Source organism: Lathyrus oleraceus, chromosome 1 (genome assembly GCF_024323335.1).
Source record: "Lathyrus oleraceus cultivar Zhongwan6 chromosome 1, CAAS_Psat_ZW6_1.0, whole genome shotgun sequence".
NCBI classification, from domain to species: domain Eukaryota; kingdom Viridiplantae; phylum Streptophyta; class Magnoliopsida; order Fabales; family Fabaceae; genus Lathyrus; species Lathyrus oleraceus.
Genome location: NC_066579.1, coordinates 83,019,993 through 83,031,861, shown reverse-complemented (window position 1 = coordinate 83,031,861; position 11,869 = coordinate 83,019,993). Strand labels below are relative to the sequence as shown.

The following is an 11,869-nucleotide window of genomic DNA, read 5'->3' as shown; positions in this document are numbered from 1 at the left end:
AGACATATAAAGTATTCATTACCTAAATTGAAATGGGATTTTCAATTTAATCAAAATGATCATAAACCAACGAATTGATTAAATGGACAATTAAAGTGAGTATTAATTCTAAAACTTAAAACCTACCTAAACATGAAGTAGGATCAAATTCAATCAAATGGAAAATTAGCAATCCAAATTCAAGAAATGAATCTAATCCACATGATTATACAAATCAAAATACGATATGCGGATTGAAATGGAAATTAAACCTAAAATCGAATCATGGTAAAAGTCAACAATTAGCCATATTATCTACTCTTGAATTAAAATCAACAAAAGATGGATTAACCAAAAGTTAACGACCTATCACACCACGATCAAGGAAAAATTAATCAATGTGAAATCTACTTCTGAAAAATCCAAAATCTAATTAAGAAAACAAATTATTAAATATAATCCATCTAATTAAACCATAATTTCTAATTAAACCTAGTCAATCATATGAACTAAATATTATCAAAAATCAATTCAACCTAATCCTAACATGATTAAAAAAGGATAGAAACAAGGTTACAATAAATTAAAGTCATTAACATGAATTAATGGAGATTAGGGAAAGATTAGGCAAGAACAATGGGCTAGGGGGGGTTCAAGAAAGGAGAGGGTACGCAACGAAATGTGTTTGGGCCTCGCCAAGGCCCAAGCTTCTCGCGCCCCTGGTCCGAGACTTCCATGCTTCAGAAAAATCAATGCCGACAAATGCATTTGGGGATTGGGATCAATGTCCATGCATCCGCACACTCCAGACTCTCCAAGTCTTCGCAACGATATCATATACTCCCTCCGTTCCTTTTTAAGTGTCATTTTTTGACTTTATACACATACCAAGGAAGCTAATCATTATTGTTACTTTTCAAACAATACTTCTTGTTTTAACTATAATACCCCTAATTATTTATTACATTCATTTTACTTTTTCCCTCTCTATAACAATTACCTAGAGATAATTTTGATAAAATTGCAATTAATACTACTTTAAACTTTACCAGTGAGAATAAAAAAAAAGAAACAATTTTTTTACAATCTACAACACATGAGATTTCGCCTCAAATTCATAATGATCTTTGGTAAAAAACTAGGTCCTTTCAACGGATAATCCGGAAGCTCTTCCTTGTTCGAAAAAATCGAAGAATGAAGAACTGACCGCGTGAAAATCTACAATCAAGATCGAGTGTTTGCTCGCGCTAAAGGAAAAATACGAAGGGAGAAATAACCTACCGGGTTCGACGCGTCCGGTGATTCTTCTTCTCTTTCGACTATGCGTCTGTTACCGCTTACGTGTTTCAATCTCGTTCTGTTTCCGCAATCGCGCGCGTGTTGAATGATGACGAGTGTGGCGTTGTTCGTCACGCTGATTCGTTCCGCCGCTGAATGAAACGTTGGTAGATTGGCAAGATTCCCGGTTGAAGAAGCGACTCGATTTCGACCTCAACTGTTCGTTGACGGATTCATGATGACGAGTCGAAGGGTGAAGGTATCCGCCTTATTTCTGTTTCTCCTTTTGTTTTCCGTTTCTATTCTTCTTCAATCTTCTTCTTTTTGATTCTGTTTTCTCTTTTGGAAGGTTATTTGGAGATGTGGTTTTAGAGGTTATGGGTTTTGGTTATCGATTGTTACCGATTGAGGGGAAGATGATGCAGAGTGATGGTTGAGTTGGAGGGTTCTTCCAGAATTCTGGACTGTTGAAGATTGGTTCAAGGAGTGACGGGTGAGTCTTGTGCATGATGATGGTGGAGGGAGTCGGTGAGGGAAAAGGTTGAAGAGTTTTATTTCTGTTGTGGAATTTTTCCTTCTCGGTTCTTAGATGGTTGTAGCAGTTATGAAGGTGGTTATCAATTGGTAAGAAATCTGTTTAGAGGTGGTAGGGTTGGTTGAAGTTTTGTTAGAAGAAGTGGAGTTTGAAGAAGAGAGTGAAGGTTAAGGGAGGTTTTCGGATGTGACTGTCTTGTGAAAATCATGGTTATTTTACTGCTTGTTTATGCAGGTAGTTCGGTTTATGCGCTGCCGTCGTTTTGGATGATTTGCATTTTCAACCTTCTATTGCACCGTGTTCGGTTTGTACTTTTGGCCGTGTTTTGCAGCTTTCGCGTTTGGTTGCAGCCGTGTTGCTGCATTTGCTTTGGACGTCGAGCATCAGATTATTCATGCGGATTTGAAGCTCTCCACTGATTGCTTGACTGTATAGCAGTCTAGTTTGGGATTCCGAAACAAATGGGAACCAAGCTAATACGACCACTGATGTAAAGATAACCAACCCCATAAGGTATTCACACCCTCTTGATAAAGCTTTGATAGAACCTCACATTCCAATGGCCTTTATGAACGGCCTACATGCTTGTGCTATCTGGACAAGTGCCCACCCTGTTGGCAAAAATGCTATCCAGGATAAACCATAAACCGTGATGCTCTGGCCACCTTTGGCTACATTTGAATGATACACAATCGCATATTGGTAAACAAAGGAATGAAAGTCAAGAATTATCTCCCAAATCAACTCCCATATTCCAGTATGCTGCAAATGCTTCTGTTCTTCATATATCTCCACCTGTTTTGTGTATTTTCCTCCATATTTTCTTTTAATTCCAACCAATTATTGTAATATGTATTAGTCATTAGGATGTAATAAGTTGTAATAGTATTTAGCTTATATAAAATGATTCACACAATGCCAAATTTCATGTAATGCAATGCATATGGACATGTTTATGTGATCATGATTTAATGCAATATCAATTTTTATGAATGATTATGATTCATGCTTGTAACCAAAAGCTCAACGCAGATTTCAAGAAAAATTTGTGATTCCAAGCTCAAGTCAAACTCCACTCTTCCCTTATGAAATGTATGAACAACTATAGTCATGTTTAATGCCTCACTTAGTCGCTAGAAAAAAATTATCGATTAAATGAACTATGATTAATGCCATGGCCTCAGGTACACATGATTATCAATTAACCACCATCGAAGCAAGGCGGTAGTGATGTGATATGGCTCAAATTAAGCTTATGAAAAGAAAAAAAAGAAAATTACCATTTGATTAGATGACTTTGATCAAAGTCGATCAAAAAGTCAATTGTTGACCAAAGTCAACATGTGGTCAAACTTCCAACTTTTGTGATCTTTTTCATTGTTTGGACCTTTGTAATGAGTTATGGCGATGCTATTGAATTAATTGAATCTGAGATGAATGAATTTGGTGAATCAATGCATGTGGATTACCACTGGGAATCATCAAGACTTGAAATGAATGGACACTTGAAAAGAGGGAATCACTACCACGAATCAGGGGACATAATCATAACTTGAACGAACCATGACAAGCTTGAAACGAAGATCTTAGCAAGGACCGAGATACACAATGAACTAGGACCTGACCAGAAATTTGTGGATTAAGCAATAGTGTCAATGACATGGAGTGGACTTGGATAACATTGACCAAATGAAACCAAACACAGCGTGAGCCATGTACTTGAAGAGACCAGACGAAATATCACAACCTGTACTCAGGCCTAAACCAAGGGACACAATGATAGGATGCACATATGGGAACATGAAGCCTATGGGATCAAAAGCGAAAGGATCTAATAGTGTGAACTATGAACATAAGGTTGGATGAATCTTGGCCGAGCAAGGGAATCAAGCACCATGATGATAAATCAGTTAAACTTAGGGTTAGGAGACTACACATGGAGTGTTAGGCATAACTAGGGTTTATAGTCATAATGATCAAACGTGGATCCCAAAATTAGGGTTTGATAGTTTGAGCCACTTCTAGTTGCATGGGAACTCTAGCATGCATTAGATACAAGCGCAAGCTTGGAATCCATGATACTTGCCTTCTCGTATCGAACATGGCTATGCAGATGAAATGAATGATACGAAGATATGCATATGTCTAGGGTTAGTGACCTAGATGATCAATGTGAAGGGTAGGACAAATTTTGGGGTATGACACACGTTATCACCCATGACCATATTCCCAACGATCATAAAGGAGAGGAGAGGGGTTTAAACTTAATTTTGAATTTCAAAAAAAAAAATCCATTAACTTTAATTACTATTAACCCAAACAATCGTCACATTAAGACACCTTTCATTTAAAGCTAGATCATTATTCACGTGAGACAAATTAAATGAATTAAATAAAATCAATCCAACATGTAAATGAAAAAATTGATAGAAAAAAAGATTTTAAAAGAATGAACAAGAGCAAATATATTTCAAATATATTCTCTTAAGTAAATAAAATCACAATAAAATATCAATAGAGACAAAAAATAAAATAATTGAATATTGCAAATTGCAATAAACAAACAAATATATTTTACTATTCACTTAAAAAAAACAAATCACAAATTTATAACAACAAACAAACATGAAAAGAAAAAGACAAAACACCCTTGCAAACTAGGTTGTCATTTCTTCTCAAATTTAGAATTGCCCCTTGAAACATTCAAGAGGCATTTGTCCATTAAATCTTTGAGTATCATGACAATAATCATAGATCATATGATTACTTCTAACCCAATTCAATTGATCCATCTGAGCATAACTCAATTGTTTATATATAGAAGAAGTCCACCAATTTGCAGGTATATTTGAAGCACATTCGTAAAAACTCACTTCTCCATTCCACTTGCAAGCCCTTGCTCTAAAATGATTAAACTTGGCCGTAAATGGTGCTTCACTCCAATCTACCTTAACAAGTCCACCTCTAGTGGCCCAATTATTAGCTTTGTGTAAACTTATGTAAACCCTCATTCCTTGTTTGTTAGGGTATGCAATGCCTTCATATTCATAGTTTCTAAACACTCTAATTGGGATGCTATCAATATAAAACCTATAGTAACAAATAATATAAACTTAAAAATAATATTAAAAAAATTGTTGATATTTTCTAACAAGCAATATAACTTATCATCAACTTACACAATTTCAGTGGGGTTCCAGTGGATAGTATAATTGTGAAAATCAGTAGTAGGATCAAACCAGAGATAAAATTGTTGCTCTTTGTTTCCACTTCCATGTGCGAAAATGTTCGTATGAATAGTGTAAGGTTGTCCTGAAATGTTTCCTATAAACTCAAAATCTATTTCATCACGTTGATTTCCTGTTGATGATAGCTGCACATTTTTTTGTCAAACCAAAAATTAACATTTTTAAATATTATGTAATTTGTATATCAAAATTAAACTCATTGATTCTAATGATTTAATTTTTTGTTTAGTAAAAACAAAATAAATTTATTGTTCTTTTAGTTGAACTTACATAGTAGGATGTAGCTATTCCTTCTGAATTACCAGGCACGAGTTTGATTCGAGTTTCAATGGTTCCAAATAAAAACGATTTTTTTGATTTAGCTCCGGATCCTTCGATTCAAACGTAATACTCATTAATTAAGTCTAAATATCTCAATCTAAACATACTATTTATTTTCATAAATTAAAAAAAAATACTAAATTTAATACAAGCTATAAGTTTATATTTTAATTCCACCTGAAGATTCATCTAACATAAGTTGAAGATCATCACCCTGAAGTAATGCATGTTGAGCACCCCATGTAATATGCATGCTTTTGAAAAAATTTGCATCTACTTGAACAATGTTAGGTATAATAATAAAGAAGAACAAAGTTAGCAATTTTTCAAAATTTTCCATATTAACTCCTTTGATCTTGGATTCTCTTCTTTTATGATATTGAAAACATGCAATTGAATACTTTTTCTTTTGTTTTGTGATGTCTTTATATAGGACTAGTGTGACAATGTTATAAAAAGTCACTCCTCGTTAAATATTTATAAATATTTTATTAATTAACCGTTAAATATATTGATATTTTTTAGAATTTTGTTATAAAATTATTATTATATGAAAGTGAGAGCTATATATAAAAATTTATTTATGTCAACGATATATTAGTTTGTTTTTTATTGACAAACTACAAAATTTTGAAACATTTGAAAAAAAAATTCAAATGAAATCCGTATGGTCCGATATTTATGATAAAATGGAAACTGCGTGGCCAGTTAGGAATATCATAACGCATGAGTGTGAGTGTGGTCCTATGAATATGTCTAATATGATAAATAAAAGTGTTGTTTCACATGTTTGGAGAGTGATATCTAAAGTGTGTATTTTTGTAGAAAATAACGTTCACTGTATTATTAAAGATAGCATTTGCTTGAGTATAAAGTGTAACTAGAAAAAGATTATAGAATTTATTACCTCAATGGATGACTTTCCACTATGGTTGTCTATTTTTATGGTATATTTAGTCTCAAATTTGCTTGGGATGTTCTTGACTCTGACCCTAATAGTATTCATAAAAATTCTTTATTTAAAGTTGTTTAGAAATGGAAAGGTCCAACTTTAATGCGTATTGCAGTGTGGAAATGGAAAGGTCCAACTTTAATGAAGAAGTATGAATGTTAATAACTTATGTCCTAGATGTAATCTTGCATCAAATTTCATCATCCATTGTTCGAGATTGCAATGATGTGAAACCTTTTTGGGATAACATCTGTCGCACCTCGAAAAATGGGGATACGACTTCAAAGCGAAGCGCGATCGCACGCTCGCAATGATGGACTGAACAGAGTCGCCACCGAACTTTATTTATTCCTAAAAATGGGAAAGGGAAAATATCGATAAAACCCCTAAAAGAAAGGATAAGATATGGTCGTCGCAACCAATATCAGGGTTCGGGAGTCGATTACGCAAGGGGAAGGTATTAGCACCCCTCACGTCCGTTGTACTCAACGGGAACCATTAGGTTAGTTGTGTGCGTTAGTGTTAGTTGAAATATTAGGCTTTTAAAAAAAACAATTAAGATTAACTTGAAATTTGTAATTAGATTTACTTTGAAATTAAATTGAAATTAAAAATTAAAAAAAGTCAAATAACTAAAATCCATTTTGTAATCAAAAAACACCATGATCAAAAAACTAGATAATGACCAATGTTTATAAAAAAAATATGGATTTGGGAATGGACGGTTGCCTTTGGTCATGAATGTATGCAAATGAACTTTAGGCCACGTGCCAAATAAAAAATTCAGGACCAAAATCGGGGTATGACAGCATCATAAAACTTGATTATAGGACCAAGTTTTTAGTTTAGGTACTTTTGGATGGTTGGAATCGAATCTATTATCCAAAAATTTGGGTAACACTGTCTGACCATGGAAACTTGTTTTTAGAGTTGTTGAAATTATCTTTGGAGGGAACTCAATTCTCTCGTATTCTCGCAGCAATCAAATATTTATTCTTTGGTCTAGAATCCTAAATCAAAGTTGATGAAATTCGTATATCTTTGGATGGATACCGAAATATTAGAGATAGTAGAAATACTAGTGTTAAATGAACTAAACCTGTTATTACGATCCATAAAATAAATGTTGATTGGCTCACTATTTTGCTAATGGCTCATCAGCGTACAAGGGTATCCTTAAAGTTATAATGGTGATTTTGTGAAAGTTTTTTCTGCAAGGTTAGTTTACAAAATTCGATCATTGTTGAAGCTTGGACCCTCTAAAGGCGTATTTAATTTAGAGTAACTTTTAGCCACTAGTCTTTCCTTGTTTTTGTCAACCTTGTCATTTTCATTGTACTTTTTCTTATAGATCCATTTGACTCCAATTTTTCTCTCCACGTGGAAGCACTTTCGGTTTCTTAATGTTGTTACTTTCAATGGCTTCCATCTCTATATCCATGGCCTTTCTCCATACTTCCTTCTTGTCAAATTCTTCATAAGTTATTGGATCCTCAATGACAGTGAACACAACCAAGTTATGCAATTCGTTATGTTAATTTTCTTTCTCACTAGTGTTCCGTCTCGAAATCAAATTTGGTTGGAGAATAATTGGTTGAAAGGACAACGGTAGATCTGAGCTTCCAATACAGAGGAAGAAGGGCTGACTTGCACGATTAGGACTCCAACACACAAGTCAATATGTGAAAGAGAAGAGTGAATGAAATTTGAATTTGAAATTGTGTACTTGACTTCTTTGCCTATATCCTTTATATAGTGAAACGACTATTATAAACCGATATTTGTTACACATTTGACGCGAGGAGCCATTGAATGTATCTTGGATCCGGATCGTTTGTACTCTTCCATAGGGTAGTTCCCATACACTGAATAATCCAAATGAATTGTAACTCCCTTTGAGCGATAAGCTTGTGACCATTTTGGTCGTCCCAAAACAGTTTCCCCCCAAACCCTTTTTTTGTATGACAATGCAAGGCTTTTCCATATTTGCCTCGTCCGTCTTTCATTCTTTTTAGCTTACCCAAGAGAATATGTTAATGTTTCTTGGGGATTCGCACCTTTAATGTGCCTCATGCTTCAAATGATTTTTTGGAGGTACCCTTATAATGACCTACGGGAACCAAAACACTTGAGTGTTTCACAGGGGTAATCAGAAGTGTTGATAGGGTTTACTTCCTTTAGTGTTGATTAGTCACCAGTTTAATACATTTTTACATGTTATATGCTAGTAAATCATCAATTAATTGAAGTCTTTAAATTGATAATTGATAGTTTTGAGAAGTTTTATTAGTTTTAACAAAGGTGTGAAGTTTTTGATGTTTTCTGAGCTAAATAACACTCAGGGAAAGGTTTGTTAGATGTGTAGGAATAGGAAGGAAAAGGAGAGCTCAAGTATGATAAAAAGGATTACAAAACGCGTACAGATGCCCTAATGCAGAAAACAGGAAGCCAGATGCATACAACCTAACTAGATGCATAAAACAAGAAGCCATATGCATACAACATAGCCAGATGCACACAACAAGAAGCCATACACATATCACAACTGTCAGTCGCATATGGCAATTTTGAAGGCAAAAGATGCATTTGTCCAGATGCCAGGCCCAGGTTGCAAAAAGGCCCAAATTGAGTATTTAACAGGGGGGTGATTTTTGGGGTTTCCACCTTGATTTTTAACGACAAGTTACGAATTAGGAGTAGAAGAACACAATAGGAGCAATGTGGAACATCAATTTCAAGGGATTTCTCCATTGAAGATTCTCCACCTGTAATCACTATGTAATGTTAAACATATTTATGATGTCTTTTATCATGTCTAGCTAAACCTTTAAATGCTATGGATGAGTCTTTGTTCTTGAATGAGTTGGATTTTTTGAATCGATCTTTTTAGTGACTTATATTTTATTTTCTACATGATTTATTTCTTTCCGCTTTTAAATCTTTCTCTCTCTGACAATTTGAGAATGATCTACAGTTACCTGTTAGGTAGGAATTTCAACATTAACACTTGATTGAAGTATTTTATATTATATATCACTTGGGAGTAGGGGTACCGTATAAAAAATGACATGTTTTTGATAATCACATGCTTAAATTCATCTACAATTAACTATAAACATATGAACTTATTTGAATGTTTAAATGTTTATTCATTAAGGACTTGAGAGTAAGCATCCTTAAGAATCAGTAATTTGTAGAGATAAAGTAAGTTGTTACAAGGTAAATTTAGGATATTCAACGAACTCAGATTCTAACTCTCATTCCTAGCATGTTCTTCTCATATTGTTTTCTACTCTATTAAATTCCTCTAGGTTCACATATGTATATCTTTTAAGGCATAAAGATGATGCTTTTAATGCTTTTAAACTTTATAAAGCAGAAGTAGAAAATCAATTAAATAAAAGTATTAAAGTCCTTAAGAGTGATAGGGGTGGTGAATCATTTTCTATAAAATTTGATACATTTTGTGAAGAACATGACATTATACACGAATGCTCAGCACCTCGCACACCATAACAAAATGGTGTAGCTGAGAGGAAGAATCAAACATATCAAGAGATGATGGATGCCATGTTAGTACATTCCAAATTGCCATTTAATTTATGGGGTGAGGCCTTGTTAACCGCTTGCCACATAATTAACATAATTCCTTTGAAGAAACCCCGTATTTCCCCATATGAGTTATGGAAAGTTAAATCACCAAATATCGATTACTTTAGAGTGTGGAGGCGTGTTTCCTACTATAAAAATATGGATCCTAAGAGAACTAAATTAGGTCATCATGGGATAAAATGTGCCTTTAGATGAACCAAATAGTAAATCATATAGACTTTTAAACTTAGAGTCTAATGTAATCGTTGAATCCCAAGATGTAGAATTCTTTGAAAACCTTATTACTAATGTTAGGCGATAGACCTAGATCTAGAGTGGGGTGAATAGATCCCAAGTTAAAAAGTTATTCAAAAATTTGATTTAGAAAGCGGAAGCAAGTTTCAAATATTTCTCGAATCCAAAATCGTCTAACCGAACCTACTATTGAAAAACCCGGGTATGATTAAGAGTATCAATGTTATGATAATAATCCACAAGTTGATTAATAAACACTTCAAGCACTAAATTGAATACTATACTATAGTAACAACCTATCTCCAATGATAACAACACACGAAAAACTAGTTGAATCAATTTGTCGAACACTTTGCATGCAATCAAGAATGTTTGTGTATTAGTATAGTGCTTGTAGTTCTTACAAATCCAATCACTATCAAATGGTATGTGATTACTATAACAAAACAAATTAACAAAGAATTCAAAATTTATTATCCAAATAATGTTGATCAAGAGATCAAAGTAAGAAATAATTTGTGAACCAAAAAATAAAAAAGTACACATATATATATATATATATATATATATATATATATATATATATATATATATATATATATATATATATATATATATATATATATATATATATATATATATATATATATATATATATATATATATATATATATATATATATAGAGATATAGAGAGAGAGAGAGAGAGAGAGAGGAGAGAGAGAGAGAGAGAGAGAGAGAGAGAGAGAGAGAATACACATGGATTTGTTTAGGCAGTTCCCCAATCGACCTCGCTATGGGTATGTCTGCCCTCAATTCGAATTTGAATTGAGATATTAATATAAAATATCTTGCTTTGAAAGTGTATGTATACAAGAGATGAGAAATCAAATTCCATAAACCCTAAGTTTATTTTTGACTCTAGCACCTCCAAAAACCTTGATCAAGTTACCAACAATATCGCTTCAATTCACCTGTTGTTGCTACTTCCTTGCACAATATCCTTGTCTCAAAGCTTTCACCCGGCTGAATTAATCCCAAGCGCACACTTGTTGAACCCAAGATTTATTAACAAGATCCACCGTTTCACGCTACTCCCTTCCCGACACACCTAGTCTCAAGGCTTTCACTCGATCGGATTGGAAGTGCACAGTCTTGTCCAAAACCTTCAAACCCTAACGATCTTGAAGGAAAACACCACCTTGGTTTCTTATTTAAATCCCTCAAAGATCTCAACCCAATATTCTCGGTATAACAAACCTAATTGGACATTATCAATCCAAATCTAGATTGCACCCCATAAAAAATGATTATTTGTAGTTTGATTGTGTGTAACATAGATTGAATTGAAGATGATGAGATGCTTTGAAATTCTGGATTCATGTAGGTTTTATTCACTCTAGAAACCTTACTAGAGAATGATGGATGTACCAAGTATTTATATGTGTAAGACTCATAAGAAGCAAAAGGAATGGAAACAAATGCAGTTTTTCAAAATAATTAATAAATAAGTCGACCTATACGAGTCATGTGTCGACCTATTCAAGTCATGTGTTGACCTATGGAAGCATATGTCGTCCTATAAGGTTATGTGTTGCCTATAGGTCGACCTGAAGGTTCGACACATGCGACAAAAGCTATTGACTTTAATATTGCAGTGTACGTGTCAACCTGTACCATCTATGTGTCAACCTGAAGTTTAAAAAATTCA

General features: G+C 33.8%; 1 protein-coding gene and 1 long non-coding RNA gene across 2 annotated transcripts; one reads left to right on the top strand and one right to left on the bottom strand.

Moving 5' to 3' along the window:
* The first annotated feature begins 1,099 nt into the window (after nt 1-1,099).
* LOC127117426 (uncharacterized) lies at nt 1,100-2,785 on the top strand. The gene is made up of 2 exons (XR_007801970.1): nt 1,100-1,516; nt 1,607-2,785. It is a non-coding gene; the product is annotated as an uncharacterized LOC127117426 (long non-coding RNA).
* A 1,535-nt stretch (nt 2,786-4,320) lies between these two features.
* Nucleotides 4,321-7,754, bottom strand: LOC127092736 (probable xyloglucan endotransglucosylase/hydrolase protein 26). Its single transcript, XM_051031623.1, has 5 exons — nt 7,727-7,754; nt 5,539-5,796; nt 5,311-5,411; nt 4,972-5,165; nt 4,321-4,882 (listed from the first exon to the last, which is right to left on the bottom strand). Exons 1-5 carry the CDS (start codon nt 7,752-7,754, stop codon nt 4,474-4,476), a joined length of 990 nt encoding a protein of 329 aa, XP_050887580.1. The 3' UTR covers nt 4,321-4,473.
* Nucleotides 7,755-11,869: the final 4,115 nt, after the last annotated feature.